General features: G+C 39.0%; 1 protein-coding gene across 1 annotated transcript; it reads right to left on the bottom strand.

Moving 5' to 3' along the window:
* Nucleotides 1–8,328: 8,328 nt before the first annotated feature.
* On the bottom strand, nt 8,329–24,673 carry LOC308405132 (neurexophilin-1). The gene is made up of 2 exons (XM_080895570.1): nt 24,367–24,673; nt 8,329–9,904 (listed from the first exon to the last, which is right to left on the bottom strand). The coding sequence occupies exons 1-2, from the start codon at nt 24,445–24,447 to the stop codon at nt 9,122–9,124; spliced, it is 864 nt and encodes a 287-aa protein (XP_080751696.1). The 5' UTR covers nt 24,448–24,673; the 3' UTR covers nt 8,329–9,121.
* Nucleotides 24,674–25,209: the final 536 nt, after the last annotated feature.

The following is a 25,209-nucleotide window of genomic DNA, read 5'->3' as shown; positions in this document are numbered from 1 at the left end:
TAAATATTCATGGGACTTTTAATATTTAACCTCAGAGCCTTCAGACAGTGTTGTGATAATTATTTCACTTATTTTGTGCTTAGACTTGGATTAGACTTTGATTATCGTGTCTGTAGTTTGTAATGTAAAGGTTTAGCTAGGTCAAAAAATGAACAATCACCGGGTTTGTGTTAATGTTAACATATTAATAAAATCAGCGTTTCTGTTATTGGAAGGTGCACAAGTAACAGGAAGGAGACTCGAACTGAGAGCTCTGTTTCTAAAGTACACAGATCATAAAATTGCATGAAATATATGGGCATAAAGTGCATGCCTTCGGTTGTGTTAATTACATTTTATCCTTTGCGTTGTTATACAATACTGAGTTCATGTAACTTATTCTCCTTACAGCATGCTTAAGATAAAAAAGTCCAACTTGTCACTCTTAATTAGACATTTTAAGTAAAACCAGCTAATCAAATTTCAGTCACCTTTAAAGGTTAAATGGGGAGAATAAGTCTTTTTTTTGTTTGTTTTTTTGTTTTTGTTTAATTAATCTACGTTTAAATAATTATTTTATGAATTGTGGATCTGTTTATAAAGCACGAAGCCCTTTTCTGCATATTTGATTGCACATATTTAAATAAATAAAATCTTGATTTTAGTCGCATCTGAACACTTACAGAAAGAGAATCAAGATTTCTGATTACCAAATCTTTTCTTCAGTGTTATAAATGTGTCAAAACGAGCACCTTGTAGACGCTGTTATCAGCTACAACATGGTATTTTATGCCCTGATTTTTCAGCTGAAACGAAATGAATATTTGGTTAATTAAATGTAACCCCCCAAAATAATTGCTACTTTCTGTCCTGCACGCAGATGAAATGATTAATTGATCCGATTCCTGCTCTCTCAGTTCAGAGGGTCGCTTGACTTGGTGTTGAAGTCAATAAGCACTAAAGGAAAACTGCTGCTCAGCTGATCTCAATAAACACTTTCTTAATGAGTCAACTTACTCGAAAGCTATTTTGAAGTCCTTTTAGTGCAGTATGATGTTCATTTTGTAAATTATGGCCTCGTTTAGACTCAAACAGACAATAAAACGATATTCTTTGTGACAAGCTCGTGCTTGAGTCACTTTCATATGAGTATGCAGCGCGCTTCTCAGTCTAATCCATCCCCTCTCTGTGATTTTCACTTTAAAAGGGAAAAAATTACTAACAGAAGAAATGTTATATATGGTTTCTGGCACACGTATAGAAATCTTTGGGACCCCAGTGGAGTGTTTTGATCCAGCTTTTTAATGTTACCATTCAAGCTGGTTATTTTCAATATATTTCATATGCATTAAACTCATACTGGCATTCACCATCCTATAATTTTAATATTAATAATAAAAAAAAAACCCTAATACTGGGCAAAACAGCTAGTTGTCTTTGATGCTAGTTGATTTTCAAACACAGGTAAACTAAACCCCACAGTGACTGAATCCAATATAAAGATTCATCAGGTGTTGTAATTCTGTAACTGATTTTATGTATCTTTTTGCATCCACTGTAACATAATGAGAACTTTCCCATCACTCTTTGTGCATGCGAGTGTGAAAATCATGACAATACATGAAAGGAGGGCTTAGCGTTCTGGTTAAGTGTGAAAATGACTCTTGTCTTATCTAATGGGATAAAAGGTTGGAGACTTGGGAGACATTTGGTGTTGAAAGCAGACACCCAGCAGACAGACATTTGAAAGCAGCCTAATTTCTTTCAGATTCATGATGAGCTCAGCGGCATTAGATTATAGATGCGCAAAGAGCAAAATGGGAGAATTAGACAGTCGCGGCTGCTGCTGCTGCTGTCAGCCATTATCCACTGAGGTAAGAACTGACAGGGCTATGATGCTAACATCCATTAGAGCAATTAACTGCGGCACATAGGTGTCCTACATTTTAGGTGTGTGAGGTGGTCTATTAAAAGTATTCTAAATTTTTATTCCTTTTCAAAGGAAAAAAAAAGAAACAATACAGCAAATGTATTATAAGCAGTGGGACAGAATTAAATAGAGCGTAAACTTAATTTCATGTTGCCACAATTCATTCGATTCATATGGGCTTAATAGTATTGTTCATTTTCCTGCATATTTAGGGGTGAAGTGTTCGTACCTGGTTATGTCTGGGGGGCATTAATTCTGACTAATGAAATGACTCTATCCTCTGTGGCGTTTTAATCTATTCACTGTGAAAATAATTGACAAGCCCACAGTATGTGCATTAGGATAGCTCCGGCACCAAAGGACAGCTGTTACTAAAGCAATTAAAATGACAAAGGTTAATTAATTCTCTGCAGTTTTTTACCTGATATGAGACATTCACAATGAGTGAGTTTTCATTTTCAGAGGAGTAATAGTGTTTTGAGGAGGGTAATTTATTTGTGGTTTAAAAAAGAAAAACACCAGTCATTGTCTGATGGAGCCTTTAATATGTCAATACCTCACACAAAACTGTGCCCCCAGGACAGCTTCAGCCCCAGATTTGAAATGCATTCTGCAGAAGGACATGATCTGAAATGACAATTGCTTGTTTTTGCCTCTTTTTTTTTTCAAAGCAAGCTCCTTATTCTTTGTCCTGTAGCAACGCAAACAGAATGTGATTTGTTTTTAAATGAGGCGCATGAGGATGTTTTACGCTTTAATTTGAGCAAACGTCTGTAAGTAAGTGGAAGCTCTACATTTTCGCTGCGGTTGGGGGTCAAGCGGAAGAAAAACCGAGACGCAAATAATTACTATGCCAACCACCTCTGACACCACGAGAGCAGAACCCAAGAACTTTCTAATCCACCTAAATGTCAAAGCAACGTTCACAGCCCTCCCTCCATGTGAATCTCCACAGGCTGCCAAAAGGCCAGTGGTTAGTCATCTGTTTACTCCTGCAGCTGCTGGGTGTCATTGGGACTCTGAAGGAGAAATCCCATGATTCTCTCTGCCATTTCTGACAGCTCCCGCCCAGACCACATTAATCAGGGATTGTGGGCGAGCTAGGGGATAGAAGGCAGGCATGGATGGCTCCGGCCCAGCATAGCTGAACCGAGGGAGAAGATCTGGGCCCAAAGATAACTTAGACGTCCAAACACTGCCGCTCTGCAACGCTGTCGGTTTCATTCATACGCACGGAATTCGTTAAATGGACAAAAGAAATGGCCAGATTTGCATTTCTTATAAAACAGAGCTTGGAAAAGGACTCAAACATCTCCTAGTTGTGCATATTGGTGTCTACAAGAGATTAATTCCTGAAAAGCTGCGTTCCTTACATTTTAATTATTTAACTCCGCTTTCTCCATCTTCTCTGTTAAATTATTTTTTCACTAAGCTGTAATGAAGGTGTAATCTGTGATCTGAAAATGTTTTTTTTAAAGCTGAAATACAAAGCAGGAAACGGCTTTCATTTCCAAAATGAGGAACATTTGTTACAAATATATATTTATTTAAATCTAAGGACCATTTTAAATCATTAATGTTCTTATATAAATGAGTAACACAACTCCCTATTTGCAATTACAGATAAGAAATCATCGACTGGTATATAAAAGAAGAATGTAGTCACCAGTACTGTACTAACACTGTTTTTTCTGTAATGCAACACACTGCTGGATGGAATTCAGTAATCAAATTACATTTAAAACTATACCATTACTTACATTACAAAGGTTCTTCATTTACCTGCACGATGGGCACAGAAAGGAAAAAACTCAAACATGCCCTCTTTCAGTCCTGAACAATTATACCACAATCAGCTGATTTCAGTTAGTATGCAGGGAAAACAGTGGAATGGTCTACAGCTAAAAAGTGGATACGTGGACATTACTTTTGCTTTTACTACATCCATGGACAGTAACGTGAAGGTACAGTGCAAACTGCATCCAGGACAGAAAACTGAAGCTATAAAATCTGCACAGACAGCATAGTGGCACAAAGGTAGTGTGGAAGAACCCAGAGTGATGTTAAAGCCGAGTATATGCCAAACCCAGCTAAGCAGACAGCCTGATCTTCTGCTGAAGCAGTGATGAGCAGTCAGGCTCGTAGCATTTCAGCCTCCATTTCTCCAGCCTGCACCTGTTAGTAGAATTACTGTGAAATGCCTTTTGAGCTAGTTTTTAGTTCAAACATTCTTTGCTGTTGTGTTGTTCATACTTGAACACTAAAAGGAAGATCTCGCATGTGTCCTCTTCAGAGGAGGGGATCTGTGTCAGTGTGCAGGATTGTAGTCTGGTAATTATGTACTTGCATTTATATAGCTCTCCATTCATCCATCCATCCATCGCCTGCAATCTCTCCAATGTGTCCTGGGTCTGCTCTGGGCCCTCCTTCAGGTAGTACATGTCTCAAATGCCTTACCCAGGAGCTGTACTCTAAACTCCACCTGAATGATTGAACTCCTCACCTTACTGCTAGGGTGATGACCTTTTGGAGGAAACTCATTTCTGCTCATTTGCTCAGCTTTCTGTCACTACCCCCAGCTTGTGGCCATAGATGATTGACAAATTTGCGCTCATACTTAATTCTTTCTTCACCACAACAGATTTGTGAAGCATCCAAAGCCCTGAGAATGCCTCCCCCAGTTGGTCTGTGAATCTCCTGGTCCACTCTCCCCTCACTCAAGAAATGGGACACTGAGATACTCCTCCTTTGACTCCAATAGGAACCTAGTAGGAGGAACTACAAACTGAGACCAGGAATGTGTTTACTGAGTTTATAAACTGAGTGAGCAGTAAGGTAATTAGATGTGAAACCAGAGGATTTGCCCCCTGCTGGCCATGAGAAAAAATGCAGGTTTATGCACTTTGCATTGCAGGGTTTGTTCGGTAAGAAAAATACAAAATGGAAATTTTTCATCAAATACTTAAACTTGCAATAATGAATTTGTTTTGGTAATTTTGGGGCAACAAAATAATTTGTAGGCAGAAGACTGAAAAAAAATCATCTCGTTGTGTTGATCTGGACTAATTTCTAAATAGAAGAAAATTAGTTTTCATTTGAATCCATTAGGGGTTTAATGGTTCCAAAACAGAGACGGAATTTGTCTTCCTGTCCCCCCAGCTCCTCCATCCGACCCACTGCTCATTAACTTACTAATAGAGGAGTTAATAGAACATAAAGTTCCTATAAAAGTTAAGTGCAGCAACTCAGTGCTTGAATGTAATCTCAAACAAACCAGGATGATTATGTGAAAGTTGTCAGAGAAATTTAAGGATCGCTGGTTAAAGCTGCAATGTTTAAAGGTATAACACATGAGCTTCTTTAAATGAAATAAGTTTAAAATAGTCATAAGCGATGATGTTATGTCCCACACCTATTGCAAAGATATCAGCAGATGTTATGAGCTATTGCTGGCACATCCCATCATGTCATGATCACTGAGTCAATACGGCATCTAGTTTGCCCGAAAGGAAATTTGTAGATGTTTTTGCACATATCAGTGGTGAAAACGTCTTTTGGAGGAAATAGCAGAAAATGGAAAGTCTGTTTGGATTGGTTATAACAACGAAATTCCAAAATAACCCGTTGTTAAAGGTTCTACACCTGCTTTGTTCTAGTGTGTGCTACTTTTGCTTTATTGGTGTGCATTCAAACACAAATCTGTGTGCTGCAACAGCCATGTGTCGTCTTGTTCCTTACTCTAGGTCTAGTCAATAAAACCTTCCTGTGAATCTCTTTATTCAAATGGTGAGAGGCTTGGTTATTTACTAAAAAACAGGCTAGGTAACTACCAGTTAAAACTAGGGACTGCAACATTGTCTATACAAATAGCTCCTGAGACCTGAACTCTTGTTAGGGATTCATCACGTCTGTGTTGAGCAGAATGAAATGTAAGGTTGTGATGTCTGCTTATGAAGATTTAGGGTCTCTGGAGGTTAAGAACCATTTAAACACTGTTTCGATTCTGATTTTTGTGGAACTTGTACCATGACTGACTTTTTTTTTGCCTTCTTTCTTTGGGACCTTCATTCTGTGACGCAGCAGCGCTAACCACTGCTTCACCATGCTCCCCTGGTTTGGAGAAACCAAATTAAATTTGTAATCTGTGCTCTATCAAAGCATAATTCTTTCAGACGGAAGCCCACTGTAGGATGGAAAGCTACAGGTGATTGTGTGCAACCTGGCCAATCACCTACGTTGTGTATGGTCACTCTGGTGCTTGTTGCGCTCGCCAGCTGAGAAGTCATCACAGTCTATTAATACTGGTTAAAACCATTGATCATTTATAGCGGTTTATGAATAGCACAGGAGTCACTGAAGTCTTCTTCTCAGCATGTGTTGTCTGTCTGTAGCCCTATCCAGTGGCATGTAGCATATGCACATTGCCCATAAATCATAATTTTAACCAACTAGGTTAGTTTTGCCTTCCTTTCATCTTTCCTGCTCACCCTGTAACGCCTGTGTTCTTCTCCCTGTTGAGGTTCTCCTTCTAATGTTGTTGGCACTTGTAGTATAGTGTAGTATAGAGTGTCATCACTAATAAATATTTCACCTGTATGTTGATGCTCGAACCTGCTTTAAAAAATACTTGAGCGAGCTGTGACTGTAAAGATGGGGGCAGTAAATTAAGAACAATACGATGAAAAAGCTAGAATGCTCCACGGAGCTGAACGGAAACTGTAGAGAAGAGCTGTCTCAAACACCATTTTATGGGCCATGAGCTTTGGGAGTAATCAACGGCAAATGATCACTGAAAGGAGTTTGGGAAGGAAGTTAGGCGGATAATGTGAGAAGGGGGAAAAAAACAGCCCAACACTTCCAAAGCAGCTGAATCCTAAACCCAAAAAACCAAGTACCTACCCAGTATGTCTCCAGTAGTGTTTGACCCCTTTCACATCGGGCACTTGACCGATGTCAAGTTTAGTTACTGATAAATACTAAATGGAGGATAAATTATAATACACGTGTAATTGAGGCTGAAACGGTAATTTCTTCAAAACAGTCAGCATCACAATACGTTGCATTTAGCCTCAGATGACATTAGTCAGGGAACAGATCCATCTCTCAGCAGCTCTCACACCGAACACTTTTGTGCCAGACTGTTTACACTTGTAAGATTATATGCATAATGAGGCTGCATTGTCTCGGGAAAGTGCTGCTTTAATTCCCTGAAGCTGAACAAACTGTCCCTGGCACATTTGGGTAGGGGTGGAGAGATATCAAAGTCACTTTATTGAGATGAAAGAACTGGCCCAAACAGCAATCTGACACATTAGTCATTCCTTCTTCTTAGTGACAGAAACATGCTCTCAATTTACGAGTCAGGTGCTTCCAGTGATTTCTGCCAGCCTTGTTCCTCCGCATCATAAATTCCTCTTTATGCTCACTCATCCCACAGGCAGACCCCTATTCTTCGACCTGCCTTGTCAGAAAATTCGCCCCATGTTGGCATATTGGATGTCATCCAGGCTGCCATTAGCAGTTACTGCGTTGCGTATACCATGGCATACACTGTGAAAGAGCACTGAATTTAAATAGACAGCAGTGATTGTGCCCCTAGGTGCACATTCATACTTTTTTACAGGTTTTCTATCGGCTCTTTAATTCATTCTTTCTGTGGTGTTGACTCTGCAGAGCTCCCACTTATACTGTGTTCATTTTCTCTAAATGCTTCACGTGGAGCCACTGGCTTCCAATCTATGTAATGAAGGTTTAATAGCCAATTGGAACATCCAATATCATTAGCAGCCAGCGTTAGGCTCATCTGAAATTTTTTTCTTTTTTTTTTTTTGATAACCAGAAGTGCGAGCGTTTGACACGCAGGATGTGTGATTAGCACCTGCTGTTTAATGTATGTCCTGCCTCTTCTGGAGCTGGAAAGCTCTTTTTACCAGTTCTCGCATTTTAATAGCGTTTTTGTTCTGCTTAAGCCTCAAATGCACTTCAGGAAATCTTCCTCTCAACAATTTCCATGTTCTCTTGCATTCTTGTTCTATGATCTATTTTTAAACAAACTTTTGACCTACCTTTTTTCCGATTATCAATCACTTTTCGATACAAATGATTATTCCAGTGTTTACAAATGGTTATTTTTGGTTTCTGCAGGGGCACTATGGCTCTAATTCTGTGGCTCACTACTGGCTGCTTGTCATGTCAGTGATGCAAAGAGTCACCAGAAATAAAAGCAATGCTTAAATGTCTAAAATGGATATGCAGTTCTGAGAAAAAAGAGCAGAGTAATGTTTGATTATTTTTAAAGAAAAGCACAAAAAATGATCTTCTGTTTCTCTGTCATCTTGTGCAACTTTTATTTATTCATTGTGACATTTACTTGCTTATGTTTGATCTGATGAGAGCCCTCAATTTGGTGTCATTTACCGAGCGCCGTCCATGGCCTTAAAACTGCTAAACACACAACACAGAATTAAAATAGAACATACTTTTTTTTTCCCTCTTTGTGTCGTGACTTGGTGAAGATTATTTTTGACAGCTGCAATAACAGGAAAATATAGATGGACGTTATTAAGTTGTTTACCACATTCGGGTTCATGCATGGGACATGGACGAGATTCCAACAACAATATCAGAGAGGTACATTCACTCTAACAATCACACTGCAGAAAACAACACCACTCAAAATATGTTTGATTTTTCCATTATGCCCTCTAATGCATACTGACAGATTCTTCTTATTTGCATTGACATTTACGTGTTCGCAGTGATTACCAGAGACTGATTGGAGGAGACAGAAAGCATGATTGAGACGGAAATACACCATCAACATAAACAACTAAATTAGCAGGAGAAAACACTGATAAAATTGTTCTCTGGTCTTTGTGTGGAATCCACGATATTTACATAAATACAATCAGCATATTTTTATGGTTGGCTTGAGAATTTCCTTTCGATGTAAGCAGCTATGCATATAAGATGAGTATTGCAAGCCTATAAATGCTTCCCTAAATGCTCTCTTAATGACCTCAGGCTAGGCTTGTTCATTGGAGCAAGATCAGTCTTGTGACAAGGATAGGTTATTTGTAATAATGCCTGTCAACATCTCAAGTTGGAAATGTCTTGACTCCATTTTCTTTCATATAATCTGAAATTGCTCAGGACCCTGTAGCCTATCTCTGTCTTTTTTTTTTCTTTCCCCCCCTTCGTCTGGTCTTGTGATCAACCCGTAGGGAGGTAGGGGGTGTCACTGTGGTAGTTGTAGTCTGGGCACACCTTCTGCACCAGCTTGTAGTCAGTGCTGTAGAAGGTGATGAAGATGCAGATCACTTTGAAGGGTTTGGAGCACAGCCAGGACACGTGGCTCTGGGTCTGCTCCTGAGGGCAGCTCTGCGAGGGGTCGTGGGCACACAGTGAGTTCCTGGTGCCTTTCTCCACCTTTTCGTACTCCACCCTACAGTTGAACAGCTTGGTTTCTTTGGTCTCCAGGGCCGTCTGCTGCTGCTGGTGATGGTGGTGGTACTGCTGGTGCGGCTGGTGGACCTGGAACTCCACAGCCTTGGTGGGAGGAACAAGTCCCACGGAAACGTTGCCCTGACCGGTTGAATTGTGTCGAAAGTAGACGCTGAAGGTGCCGTTACCGTGATCCACAATTTTGCCGGTGATGAGGAGGTTCAGCTTCACCGTCTTGATGTTAGAATGGAAATCACCCCAGCCGAACATCTTCTTAAACTTTCCAGTCTTGACGATGGGGCGTCTTTTCGTCCTTGATCGAGGGTCACGGGAGGCTGAGGTGTTGTAAAGCCATTTCCAATGCTCTTGCTTAGAGTAAGACTCTCCTTCGTCGTAGTTCAGATCCATAGAGGTGAAGTTCTCTTTGCCGTAGAGGCTTTGAGACAGCAGACGGCTAATGGACACGTCCTTGCTGCTTTCATCCCAGTAGGTCTTCACTTTGGATTTTGAGTTATATCTCAAGTCGGAACTTGGAGAGTCAGCACTCGCAACCTGGAAGATTAAATAAAATGAGTATTAGTTAAAATTTTACTCAATGTTACAAACATACTCTAAAGTATGTGAAGTTTTGCCTCATAATACTTTTGATGAATCATGTAGCTCTGCCTGCAAATGCCAACAATAGATTTGTTCTCCATATCAGATTTTCAGTGGCATCAGGTGAATCTACAGCCTGAGAAAACTCCCACCTGATAGGCTTTTGCGACACAGCATTAAGCAATTTTTTTTGCTGAAGTTAAAGTATGTATAACTTGCATGGATGCATATTAAGTTCTTGTAATGGGCCCTTGAGGCTGGCTCCAAAAGCAACTTATTTGCCATAGACTGTAAACCCAACATTAAAAAATTTAAAGCAGGTTTACAGTCTGGTCTAAAAGAAAGTTGTTTTCTATGGATAGTTTCCCCCTTTGTATGGATAATATAATAAAAGGTACTTTCGGCTGCTCTTATTTCCCAAGGGGTTGCTTCAGTGGATGGATCTGCATATTTGATTTGACACAGATTTTAGCTCTTCCTGACCACCCCTCCCATTTATTCGGGACTGGAATTCTGCTCTAGGAATACACCAGTTTGTATCCCTCTCAATATTGCACATGCAGGTGGATTAACCAAAAAATGATCTTGATAATTACCAAAACTGGTAATTTAAGGCAGATGTGGCATAAACCTTACACTGGATGGTGGTCTGATAAACTTGTATTTGTATGATTGTGTATACATGCTCTGAAACTGCACAGTTCTCTACATGTGTTTGTCTTTTAAACAACAGAAAATGACAGAAAACATCTGAATCTATATATCAGTGGGAATGTGATGAGTGGAGACTGGCCCATCTTAATTTTTCTGAGCATGCATTTTCCTGTGAATGAAAGGAAATGTGCAAAATTTCAAGCGAGTCAGACTCAGCCCATAGAGATATGTCCATTTAAATTAGACTTTCCTCCCAAAAAGGCACCAGTCATTTTCTGCAAATCCCCCAAAACAACATATTTTACATTCTAGAGACAAATCCCTCCAGTGGTGGTTGGAGTTATGAATTTCGTCTGTGAGGAGCAAGAGGGAAAATAGTTTGTTGCTATTTTAACCATGACGGCAAAAGTCTGAGACAGTCCCCACTTTAAACAAACCCAATCGAAATTGCAATTTTAATACAAATTAGAATGTTTTCCTAATCTTTCCAAAGCTGACTCTGTCCCTAAACCTTGAAAGATTTATTTTCTGCAGTGACTTGTCAAAGAGTTTTGAAAGGCACCACAAAAAGCATTTATGCATCTTGTTGGAGGGCATGAACAAATGTCAGGTTCGAGGGCTTGTTTAATTACAACTGTCATGTAGGTATAGCACCAGCTGAAGGTAAAATGCCATCTAATTTTACAGAACTGCTGTTGAAATGTGCATGTGTTAGTAAATCGTGTAAATATCAGGAATGGAATTTGTTAATAGGTGGGATATTTTGGGGGAGGTTATCTGACATTTTTATATTCAGAAGTTGGAGAAACCGGTGGAGAAATGATGAAAAAACTTGGTCAGGATGTAGATAAAAAGATTTTTTTTGTAATTATGTCTCTCTATAACCTGAATTGATACTCTGAGGGAGACATCTGCAGTTATGGTGGACCAGACCAACATCCCTCTACATATTACATTCATTGCCAGTGTTCAGTTGGAATACAGCAATCAGTCGCTGCTGCATATGCACATTTCTTTTAATTATGATTGAAGATTTGTGGTCAGCTGTTTATATAGGCTGCTATTTAATATGGTCTGGTATTTGCACAAGCAGTGATGCAGTTATGCAGTGGTGTGGAATTGATTATTGTAATTATTTATCACTGAATTGACTGCATTTCTATGTTACTGCAGCCAAAAGGACAAACACAATTACTAAGAAAATAAAAATAATAAAGGTAGAGTAGGAAAAAAATAATATAAACAGAAAACTGTGTAGTAGCAAAGAAATTAATTTAACGAGATAAAATAAACCTCTAAAATGAAATAAAATGCACTTAAAAAACATATGAAATAAAAAGCTAACTATAATATAAGAAATTGGCTCTATCAAATAAAATATCTCACTAAAAGAAAAGAAAATGACGCAGTACGCTTGTGTTGCATTGTACAGCGTTAAATATATCCTGCTTTCACCTGCTTTGGGCTCATGTTTGATCAGCTCCTGGAAGATTGATATCTACTGTTTGTTCAGCACAGCAGTTGTTATTGTGTTGCTCTAAATTCTTTAACAGTTTGTATTGAAAACAAACGCTCCGAATCAGCCTGGAAGCAGAGTCTTCTGATCACTTTGTGCTTCTTCACTTTGAGATGTTTATTTGGAGAGTTTTTATTCTGCTTTGACTGTTTCTAATTTATTATTTGAATATTAGAGAATAGCCTCTGTGCTTCTATTATATGAAGTAAGTGGACATTCGGTGGTGGTGGAGTTAGATTTTTATGGTAGAAATCACAGATGCTGGGATTAATTGGATTTTAATTTCAGTCCCTAACTTGTCTTTCAACACTTCTGGAGATAATCACAACACAGTGATTACTACTTCTTTTTTTTTCACTTGTTTTCGAGTCTTTGTTTTGTCTTGTGTTATAAATCAAGCACAATGCTTTCACCTCTCTCTAAAAGCCAAAACTCGCTCTTAGTTAACTTCAACCTCAGCCAAGATGGCAAAAAGAGTCTTTGGTTCAGATGATCGCACCATATCCAGGTTTCTGTAGATGAACCTGTGGAAGGATCATTAATGGTTTCCTCCAGCTGCCTTTGTTGGGCTTGTACACCTCTGCCAAAAACACCTGCTAGTCTGGACTCACCACTGATTACTGACTGTTAACGTTTAACTTCAGCTCATTACTTCAATACGGCTGCGATTATTTTGTTTATGTGGTGTTTAGACTTTGTTCGTCGTGGATGTGTGATGTACACAGTGTCTAAGGCTGCGTTCACACTGCAGGCAAAAGCGCATCAAATCAGTTGTTTTTTTTTTGTTTGTTTTTTTGACCCTATGCGTCCCATATCCGATCATGCTATGACAATGTGAACGGCACAAATCCGATATTTTCAAATCTGATCTGGGTCACTTTCGTATGTGGTACTGAATCCGATACATATCCAATGTTTTAGAAAGCGACTGCTGCTGTTTGAATGGTCATGTCGCATTAAATCAGTCTTTTACATCACTGACACAAGACAGACGCCAATTATCAGCGCCGGAGAAAGAATCGCGAACGCTTCCTGGCCATCCAGTGTAGATGTTAGTGAAACTGTTGGGAAGACAACGTTGGAGAAACGTGAACATTTTATTTGTACTGTATAATCTGCAGATTCTGACAGAAATCTGTAACTATCCTTTGAAGCACCGCTCCTCTAAAACAGCAATAAGGATAATTCAGAATCAGAATCAGAATCAGAATACTTTATTGATCCCTGGGGGAAATTATTTTTTGTTACAGTGCTCCATTTTAAACCAACATTAAGACAAGACAGACAATATGCTAACTAAGAATAGTACAATATATACATATATATACATACATACATACATAAGTCACTTATAAATAAATATTTGGAAAAGAAACATGTGTAGTTGTAGCAGCAAACAGTGTGTTAAGTGGATGCGTTGTACAGGGAGATGGCCACAGGCAGGAATGATTTCCTGTGTCGTTCAGTGGTGCTTTTCGGTAATCTCAGTCTCTCACTGAACGAGCTCCTGTGACTGACCAACATGTCATGGAGTGGGTGGGAGGTGTTATCCAACATTGTCTTTATCTTGGACAGCATCCGCCTCTCCGACACCACCTTGAGGGAGTCCAGCTCCATCCCCACAACATTGCTGGCCTTACGGATCAGTTTATTAAGTCTGTTGGCAATTATTAGGTTATCTACATTATTATGTAAATAACAAAATAACTTAAAGCAAAAATTAGGAAACGTAAAGTCCGAAGTCTTTATATTAAGGGCCATCAGTCAAACAATATTGTTTGGTCTGGGTCTAAACAGAGCGCGTTGTGTGTGACGTCTTCTTTTGCGCATGCGGGCCGCTTTGAGGGTTCACACTAGATCACGTTTGCTGTCGCATTTTATTTGTAGTGTGAACAAGCAGTCAAAAAAATCGGATTTGATCAAAAAATCGGAATTGAGCTTTAAGACCTGCAGTGTGAACGTAGCCTAAGTGCGGCATAGAGAAGTGTTGAGGTGTAACTGGCAAAAGGCCACCATGGCTAAAACTTCTGCAGTGATTAATGAATCCCATTCAGTGTTCACATTCAGAGCAGTTATTCAAATGTGCTCCTGTAACTGTGCAGTGTACGGACCACAGTATTGTAAAAAACAAATAAACAGCTGACGTATCTATCTTTTAGCGTATAAACTGCAAATATTATGTACAATTATTCCTAAATAAAAGACAAATGGCCACATTTAGGCCATTTGTTTTGATTAGTTTCTTTTCTATAATATTTGCAAAACCAATACTGCATAAACTTTCTCTAACTCGTAATTTTTGAGCTCTTTATCCACTTAGTTCATGTGACTTATGTTCTGTGTTAGTTGGCCCATATTTAGCTTTAAAAATATGCTTTAAAAAAAAGTTTGATAAATGGTAGGTTCATGAAAAATGAACAATTATGATTTCATCCTTAATCAAGTATCCTTACTGTAGCTATTATGAAAATATTTTATTAAAGGAATATATTAAAATGTTTTTATTAAGTATAATCCAGGTTCTCGTAGAGTCGTCCAATATCAGCAGTCTGCCTAGCAACAGCTTCGAGTAGACGTGTTCGTGCTGAGTGCTTGCTAACAAGATCAAAATGAATATCCTTTGCAAATGCAGGAAAACATCAACAAATCTATGCACATTATCCATGTACAAATACGTCTGTCAAAAACGGTTTTAACGCTGTGAGAAAGTCTTACAGTGTGTGAAATGTCCTTATCAAGATTAAGGCTATTCCTGTCATACATCGAGACGAATGAAGCGCTTCTCAGGAGCAGACGTGATGCAACAGCAGACTATTACCTGCTGAATGTACCCTGAATGGATGATTGATGATTCATTCTGTCTCTCTCCTCTAACAATCACACAGATGAGAGAGCAAAGATTTCCCGCGCACCCCACAGAGGCTTGTGACAGTGATGTCCAAGCCCCGTCCGAGGAACGTGACAGCAGATCTATCTGGTCGAAGCGTTTACATTTTGTACCTTCACCCACGATCAATATGCTGAAAATAAGGTCTTCTCTCATTCAGAAAGTTCACTGAATGACATTGTTGTAGTGTAAGCTGGAGTTTGTACGGCACTCTCTGAGTAAACTGCAAGTGCTGAGATCTTTCTCTGAAGCTCCTGCTCATTTTATGCACTTGGATTGAGAATGGAGGAGTTTGGAAGGATGGCCTCCAGTTGTTTTGAAGAGGCCTTGTTGATGAATGACCTGATGTGAACGAAGCGTTACTGGCATTGTGATCTTTCTGCCTCTCTGAATAAAGGAATGTAGCCAGAGAATTTTTTAAAAGCAACATGATACTCCAGAGTCAAATCAATACCTTTATATTGAGCAGAGGTTCAAAGGTAGCTAGACCTTTGCTTCTAGTTAGTTTTAATAAGTATAAAGGGAAAAATGCAAGAACCTCGCAGCAAGATGTTTAGCGTGACAAGGTGAAGAGAAAAATTTGAATTTCAGCAGTTTCCCTGCGCAGTGGGGCAGTTAAACCACATTAATGAACAGCCCTTTTTGTCTTTCATTGCTGGAAACAAAAGTCTGTCAGTGGTGATGCATTGTGAAAAGATAAAGTGAGTGTGAGGATGAGGGAGACTTCCTTTCCAGGATTTATTGGCACCATTATAGTCAAACATAAAGCTCCTTAGGATGTAAAAGTTCAGTGAAATAGTATCTTACAGACTGTCAGCCAGGGAGCTGTAAAGTCTATTATGCCATTATAGTTCAGTCCTTTTTCTTTGGTTTAAGAATATTCTAGGTTTGCTCTTGTTTCAGTTGTTAAGTTTAAAAGCACTAATGTTTTTTATTCAAGACTTTCATACTTATTGTTACAAAGGTGGGTTTTCATATTAAGCATGACCAAAGTTTCAGTTGATGAGGTCAGAATATGTCCAGCTAACCCTAGTGAGCCAAAACCTCAGTCTTCACACTGCTCTGAACACCAGTGTTACATTTGTTAACCAAAAACTTGTCATCATAGTTTTCAGCAACAAGTTGTTGTTGTTTTTTTTTTCTGACAAAAACATAAATTAAATAAAAACTGATGCATGAGGACAAAAACTATATTGGCACTTTTGCCGACAAATGCAAATAAGATGAAAATATTCTGGAGAGACGGGATCCAATCTGAACTAAAATTAAGCCGGATAGAAAGGCGGGACCAGTTTGGAAGTGATCTGCTTGTGCAGTGAGGTTGATCCGCACATTTGATCTGCCCCAGGGAAACGGTACAGCCTCTTCTTTTTTCTGTCTTTGTAATCGTACAGGTAGCTCTCATTCTTCCTGTTTTTCATGAAAATGGGACAAAATGTCAACGCTTGGGAAGAAGCGAACAGTAGACATATGACACATTTCCCATTTAGAAAATAAGACTCTTTGTAAGCCGTGTGGAGAAGCTCTCACGGGTAAAAATATGACAAACTGTCAACTGAATCAACTTTGGAAGTAATCGTCTGATAGTTGGTCGACTAAAACTAAATGAATTCAGATGCCTAAATTATGAATAAAACTTAATGAGATGTTAGTCAAAAGAATTATTAAAACTAGATCAAAATTTGCTGTCAAAATGAGCACTGCAAAACACTCAGTTAAAGGCAGTTTTTCTACTTAAACCTCTGCATGATGTCATTGAGAGTGGATTTCTTATACAGCGCAACAGTGACTGTCCACTTTTTCTCCACTGTCAGGAGACTTTTATGTTATGAGGTAAATCATGACCATAAAAACATAATTCTGATTTTAGCAAAAGTCAAAAGTGCACGATATAATTACATAATTACAAAGATACATGATTACTTCTAACGATTTAGGAACTACTCATCCCAATGCCCACTGCAAATCCCAGATTCCACAGTGAATGACTGTCAGCCTTTTTAAGTTTAATCCTTTACTATAGCGTCGGTATGGTTAATAACAGTGTAAGTTTGAATATATATCTACAGTTTGCGGTGCATGTGTGGGGGGTTACAGTGCTTTGTTCCTCACTGCAACCACTGCTCTTGCAGTTTCAGAAGTTTTGCGCTCACTTAGCAACCCGACTTTCATGGGTTGAACATTTCCATGGTAACAGCGACCTCCACCAATCTGAGACATCACTGTCTGAATTTAAGATTGCAGGTAGGGTAGTTCTTTTTCCATAAAATAATAAAATACATTTTTATTAAAACAAGGTTCTTATCATATAGACTTGTGATTTCTACAGAAGCACATATTATTATTTCACAATGTTGCACCTCGTAACAGGTCTGCTTTGGATGGTTATAACCTTATGGCTCATAATCAAACTCCCTATGGAGAATGTCTTTTGTTTTTTTCCCTGGAACCTCAGTGTTGAGCTCTATTTGGTCATTCTATGTGCACAGAGGTGCTGCCGTTCACATCTAATGTTCAGCAGAGAAAACCAATCAAAATAAAACTGCCTGTAAGGGAAAGGTGCTAAATCAGCTTGTTTTCGACTATGAATGAACTGGGAGTAAATTATTATTTTCAGCTGAGAAGCACGCAAAGATACTTTAGCAGAGTCCAAGAATAGTAGCGTGTATCAGAAATGAGCATAGTAGGTCTGCTTCAAGCTATGCAAGCAGTGTGTAAATTTTTACCAGTTCTATGTGGATATGCAGCCTCAGCCATAACAATTAGGGGAACACTGATTGTTAAGTGGCCAGTAATCATTGGCCGATTGGCTCAGTATGTTTTGATGTTATATTTATCTCCCTTTAGAAACATAAAATATATACTGTATATACAATTTTAAACCATTTCAAAGTCTTTTAGCTGGTCCAACTGTGGAAAAACACCACTGAGCTACATGAGAAATCAACACCTTATTTGCAGATACTCTGATATCAAGGCTGAGATGTTTAGAGAGTCGTGTATGATTGTCATCACATGTTTTGTTCCCCTTATTTAGCCAGTAGCTTGTTTCAGACAGTGAATTAAATGAGGGGCTGCTCCATAAATGAGCAAAAATAAACAGGAAGTAAATAAGGATTACATTAGTGCAAGACTAAAATCATTGGAGCTTTCCCCTCTAAGGAAAACCAGTGACTTGGTTAGACTTGAACCAAGGCCAGTTTAAACATACATTTATTTGAAGATGCTTCCAGTAGTAAAGAAAAAGAATTAATTGAGTCTAAATGACCTTTGGCCAGTAATCCAAACTGTAAAGCCCATTAATTTTTCTATTCTGAGTTGTTAAAAGACTGTAGTCTCTAATGATCAAATGAAATATCATTTTCAGAGTGCAGTAATTACTGGTGCTTCTCAGTTACTCAGTTTCAGTCTCAGTGGAATCCCAAAACCAGATCAAGGGATATTAGCAAACTGCTTGGTTAAATGCCTGTCTAGCTAATAACTCAAAGTGAGTGTGTGTGTGTGTGTGTGCGCGTGTGTGTGCGCGTGTGTGTGCGTGTGTGTGTGTGCGCGTGTGTGTGTGCGTGCGCTTGTGCAGCTGCTGCTGCAGAATTTTGAGGAGTAAATGTAAAGAATATTTTCCAAACAATGAAAATCCAAGCGGGTTTAGGATCTTTATCGTTTCTTCAACCAGGAAATTAAATTGCACTCAGTGAGTTTTGAAAAGCTTCATGATTTCCTGCAACTTCGTGTTATGAATAATTTTCTAAGAGGATGTGTCACTGGAATCAGATTTTTTTTTGAGGGATTTCTTTACTATTTTCTTCCAAGATTATCAAAATTACACAGCGCATCTGAAGTGCGTGCCCAGTCATCGTCAGACCTAATTCCTTGTTGTGGAAACTCTGCTCTGTTGTCACCAGCGTTATGTCTGGTCCCCAAACTGTGACATGCAATTAGCTTTCATCTAAAGCACCTGACAGTCTCTGGATTAGAGCACTCGGAGGCACATTCACAGAGACCCCACTTCACGGATTAGAACCCAACCTGTAATCCAGCCTGGGGAGATTAGGCAGATCAGAGGCAGTCCTGACTAAAGCAACGTTTATATCCAGAACCCCCCGACTGACTGCACCAACACTCGGAGGGCCAAGATTTACCTCTCCTTGGCTTTAAAAACATGCAAGTGAGGCACAAAGGGAGTGTGTGCTAGATGCATGAATGTGCCTGAAAGAGATAGTACAGAGAATAAAGCGCGAAACTAGAAGAAAGAGACAAACAAACATGGCAGCGTAAAGGTCAACAGTCACACTTTGATGGCTTTGGCTTTACCAGATATTGGTTTGTCACTACTGTGTACTGTGAAATATCAAAATGACAAATAACATTGCTCATGACTAAAGATGGAGTTTATTTTGCACTTAACTTGTGTTTATTATTAGCAAAGCAGTGGCTCACAACCCTAAAACGAAGAGGCAGCCACTTGAGACGCTTGTTTCCAAGTGTGGCTTCAATCAACAGAAGGAACTGATTATCATTTAAATGCAGGACTATCAGATATTACGTGAATGAAAAACAAAATTAAATCCAAATCTGAAAAAAATCAACACATTTGTCTTCCTTTGTTTAATTTCAGATGTATGCTGTCACCCATTTAGAAGGTCATCACCCCCAATGTGGAAACGACTGCTGCAAAGGACTGTGCCAAAGGTTTTGCAAATCTTAAAGTCTGACATAAAGTTAAAGACGTTCATTAGACTGACTTGCAACCAAAATAAGCTTTTATAGAGAAATTATATTAAAGATTAGTTGAATAATAAAATAGTTGAACATAAAATTAGTTCAGCTATTTAAAATCAATTTGTAAATACAACATTTTTAAGAAAAGTAATTTGAAAATCTCACATCAATTTTGTGAAATGCCTTTTTAAAATGCCAAAAAACCAAGAAAATATATGTGAATGACAATACTGGGTAGTTATCATAAAGATACCCATAACTAATGTTTACAATCTATGAGACCATTGCTCCCAGTAGTGCTGAGTAACACCATCTACTACTCCTCAAGAAGACAAAGAGCAGTATTATTTCAAATTAAATAATAATAATATTGGAACATTTTGGATAAAAGTATGTTAAATTTACTAAAAACAAATCTTAGACAATCTATAATTTACAAATATCACCAGAATATATACAATAAATTATTCTGCCTTTAAAAACAAGTTTTCATAATGAAAAATAAAAACAACTGAGACAGAAATATTACATAACTGTAAAGTATGTAAAAAAAAAAAATATGTTCACATAATTTAGCATTTATTTATTTTAGATATTTTAATATGTGACTATTGACTGTCTGTTATATGACATATATTATAATACTATCTGTTAGCAAACACTTGTATAGAGTGGGTCCCATATTTTACATTGTCCTCCTCGTCAACATCCTGCAAAAACACCAAAGCCAACAATGAACCGATCCCACTGACAAGTCCTCTGTCCACAAACTATTAAAATCCATCCTGCCTCACTGGCTCATTTCTCTCTTCCTTACTACAGGTTTATTTTGGGCAAACCCCACATACACCATCCCGCTGCTGGAAACAAACACTACATCACCAAATGTGTCAACTTTCAGTTTTTTGAGTGATTCTTTGCGTGGGATTTCTTAATGATAAAAATAATTCAGGATATCAGACGTAATCGTTTAAAGCTCAGTGTTAGTTAGTTAGTTAGTTAGTTATATAATAATAATTAGTAATGGACTATGATGAACAATTGAATAAATTAGGTTTTAAGGTTTTGCTGATACATTTTCCAGCAGCACACAAATAAGGGAAGTCGATGGCTAAAAATCTAAAACTGTAGCTGAAAATGGTTGGAAAAGATGTTGATAATTTTGAAAAAGTTATTAAAATATTTTAGTCAAATCTAAAAATAGCTAAAACTAAAAATAAGAGATATTGCCTATCAGCAGATTTAACTGTGTACTACAATTTCATAAAGTCTGAGGACTCAGGAGAGTGAAGCTTTGTCTGCAATATCTGTGTAGCGTCTGTGTTTCCCATAATTTAAACCAGTTAAACCCCCCTTGCTTTTCTTCCAAACCCCCTTGATGGAGGCTAAAAAAATATTTTAAATATATAAAGGGAAGTCAGTCAAAGCCTTGAGGAAAATCTGCAGTAAAAAAAAAAATCTTTGTGAAATATATAATAAATGCAGTGTTTCCATTCAGAGATACTGTATCTTTCAGTCACGTTCAGATGCTTTTATTTCATAGCCCAACTTTTCGTTTTACAGTTTGTCATGCAGGAGCCTCCCACCCCCTCCCCCCCAAACCCCATTTAACTGTCTGTTAATATAATTCCCAGATTCGGCATATGAGGCAGAATCCCTCAACAAGATAACGCTAACAGCATCGCTATGCACAAGTCCTTTAGGAAACGACTCTGATTGCCAGATGCAGCATATAGGCAGGCTGTTGGACAACTTAAATGCTATCTACTCTTGGCGAGGCTGTGATAAGGCGCAGGCGTCCGCTCTTTGAAACAGGAAGATAAACAACCCCCCCGTTCCCTCGGGAGCTCGGAGGATATTCTATGGGACTGGACCCCGAACAGCCAACAAATTCCACCTTTAATAGAACTACCGGAGGAGCCAGATGACTCTGCGGTGGGCTGTACACAAAACCTTGTGAGGAAGAATGAAAGTGTGTGTCAGTTTTCATTTACCTGAATGCTGCGGCTGCTGCTGCGACTGCTGTGCGGGGAGGATTTGTGGGTACGACAGTTCTGGTTTAACAGAGGGAGAATGGAGAGCGGCCGGCCTGATGGCAGATGTGGGTTTCCACTTTTAAATCTTGCTTAGGTGCTGTGAGTTCAGCCGCAACATTAGAGCTGCTGCTTAACAGATAGCGATTTATCATTATTCTATTTTAATAAACAACAAAAAGATGGAATTTATTTTGCACTCATTTGCCTTTTTTATCAAAGGTGTGGTTGTTGTGGTTCACCCTGCCTTAAAAGACTAGTTCCTAACCTTAAAACAAACCGGTCCCTACTTGTGATGCATATTTGAATTGTGAGCAGTTCAAGTCATCTCAGATTTAAATATTTTCTGTGATAAAAGGTAAAAGTATTGAGCATCAGAGAAAAGAAAAGCAAAGACCTGTTGGCTGGGTCACCAACCCAAGATTGGGGGGGGGGAAAAGAAGATCAGGACTGTGATGTAATAATGTTAAAGTCCAGCAGAAAATTACAAGATGATCATGAGTGTTTTATATAAAGTTGTATTAGAGAACGTCCTTTTTAAAAAAGTTTGGAAAAGGGAGCCCTGCAGCTTTATTTTTATTTTTTTAAATTTAAGGTATTAAAGTGATGCTCTTATGGAGAGAAGCTTAAAATATGAGCAGCTATTAAAGGGTTAGGGTTTGGCTGAAGGACATGTGGATGTTGTAGGATCAGACCTGTGACTTTTCAGGTGTGAGACTAGTCTCTATAAAAGCTTATTTTTAATCTAATTTACAACTTTTAGACGCCATGAATCACAGACAATTCTAACATAAGACTCCCACCAGTTGGTTTATGAAATATCATCTTCCATTTAGAACCACTTCTCTGTGTTTGACAGTAGACGGGAGAGTACTTTAAGAGTCCTTAGAGTGCTGATGCTGTCTTTGGATTATTTTCCAACTGGGCGCTTGTCGTCATAGTCATTTACAGTGAATTTAACTTGTCTCGTCTTGTGAGGTCCCCGCGCAGTTGAGCTGATGGACCAGCTGAGGGCATTTGACGCCCACTAAGAGTTTAGATCTGTTTTCTCTCAGTGATATCAAAGTGTTACCTGAGGGGGGTCAGAGATGATGACAAATCACAAAGTGTGTCAAGACATCACAGGCAGCTGTGGATGGAGCTGAGTCCTATCACTGCAGCACCGCTTTGAGAGGCCAGGGCACAATTATTACCATGACTTCTGAGGAGGATAAATACTGTACGCGGACAGACTGCGGGATTTTGTGGGAAGGGGGGGATGGGGTGGGGTGGGGGGCAGTTTGAAGAAGAAGGAGGGGGGGATCTAGCCACCAGTTTTCCAACTTACCCAGAGGAAAAATGCATAATCATATTATTTCACACACGACTTGGTTCAAAGGCGGCCAAAATAAGTTTGTGAGGTTCCCATGGGTCTGTCAATCTGTTGAAGGAGCTGCAGGCAAAAGCTTAGGATGCACCAAGTACGAAACAATTATGATCATCCCATTAAAGCATAGCGAAGCAATTTGGCAGCTCAGTCTGGAAAAAAACACACTCCTGTCAAGTGATGCTATGAGATCAACTCGCACTACCATGATGCTGTTGTACATATATCTCGCATAGTTAATGATTGTTTGTCTTTACATCATGACAGGGTGGTGGGAATCCGTGTTTGTTAATGTTGTTGCTTCTGAAATCGATGAATTGTTTTCCTTTAAAGCAGGAAGGGCTCCATAAAGCCAAAAAAAGTGGGAGGGGTGAAATGATTAGTGCGCTTAGTCAGCTGTGAAATTGAGTTTATGGTTTTCAAGACGGTGAATTCAATTCGATAATGGGTATTAAGTTGTAGAGAATAATTAATAGTAATTGACTTCTTTCCATCACTATGCAAATTAAACACAGATAACACCACGGGAGCTTTTTAAGGCCAGTCAAGTTTGTGGGGATTAAGTTTATGGAATTTTTGTTAGAGAGAGGAGTGGCTCCTGTTCTGCTTTGATTGCTTTGTTGACAGATTTATCAGCGGGTGAGGGGTTACTGTCTCTTCAAGGATTAAAGGAATTGGGTTGTCACAAACTGTCAAGGCATTGAGTTGGGAGCATTCTGGTATGTTTGCCATAATGGGCTCAGGCTGTTCCCCGCCGTACTGCCAAATATATTCTTATTGGACCACATCTGTAAATGGGAGGAAAAAAAAAAAGGGGGGGAAATGCAAAGCAAGGATTGAATGAATAGTGCTGAGGGAGAAATATCCAGCGGGACTGTGTGCGGGTGGATTTGTCAAGATGCAGATTTGGATTTGCATAGTTTGTGTTTATGCTGAGATTGGTTAATTCATCTTGATGTTAATGAGTTAATGCATAGATATGTTAGAAAACTGATCATCCTGGGACTTAAAAACTGTACTATAAGGCAGATCACATGTGTCTGAAATGACTATATTATTAGATTGGCCACACTATGAGACAGCAACGTGACCTCAAAATGATCAATTCCAGCTTGTTTGATGATTTAATTGAAACTCACTTGTAGAACTGTCTTTTTATGAAAACTGCAAACATTAATCACAGAGATATTACACAATGTGAGAATTTTAAAAAAGGTCAAATCAAAATAATATTTAACTCACCAGAGAGATGACTGACAGCAGCACGGTGGCAGTCCACAGACATGTGGTCTTCATGACTCTTTGTGGAACGTCTCTCCTCATGTCAAACAGTCCTTGATTTTCTCAGCTGCTGCAAACAAACAAACAAATCTCCTTCTGATTGAGCCGTTATCAGCTGCCAAACTTGAGGAGAAATAAAGAGCGAAGAAGACGGTCCAGAGATGCGGGAGAAGAAAGGAGTCTTCTCCAGCTCATTCAGGAAGGGTCAGGTGTCTGCTGTTCAAACGCTTCAAGTGAGTACTGGGGTTTTTTCTGACGCAGGGTTCGGAGGCGCTGTGGTGGGAACGGAGGTGTTTGTATATCTGAGTGTGGAGGAATGTTTTATATAGCGCGCTCTGAGGTTCAGAGAGAGAGAGAGAGTGGGGGGAGTGGATGGGAAGGGACAGAGAGAAAAAAGATGGAATGAAGAAGGGGGAGGGAGAGAGGAGACTGGGGGAGAAGAGAAGGAGGTTCACACTTCTGAGAAACAACTTTTAACATCATCAAGGGCTGACATCTAGTGGCAGTCAGCTGCACTGGATTTTTCTTCCTTTCACTGTGAGCAGCAAGCCCAGTGAGATTCAAGAACATAATCCCTCCTCTTGATGTGTTAATGTTGTGCATCCTCTACTCTGACCTGGAATCAAGCATGAAAAACTGCATTTTAACCCTTTGACGCCCAGCGTATTGTATTTGATACAAGTGTTTTTGTGAGTTTTTGAGACTTCTACATCATCAGTGTGACATTATTTTTTTTACCCTCGTAAAATCATGACACATTTTTAATGACTAAACTGCAGATTAAAATTTGATATATTTTTATAT

The sequence above is a fragment of the Rhamphochromis sp. 'chilingali' genome (genome assembly GCF_963969265.1).
Source record: "Rhamphochromis sp. 'chilingali' genome assembly, chromosome: 11".
Classification (NCBI taxonomy): Eukaryota; Metazoa; Chordata; class Actinopteri; order Cichliformes; family Cichlidae; genus Rhamphochromis; species Rhamphochromis sp. 'chilingali'.
This window is presented reverse-complemented; position numbering and strand designations above follow the sequence as displayed.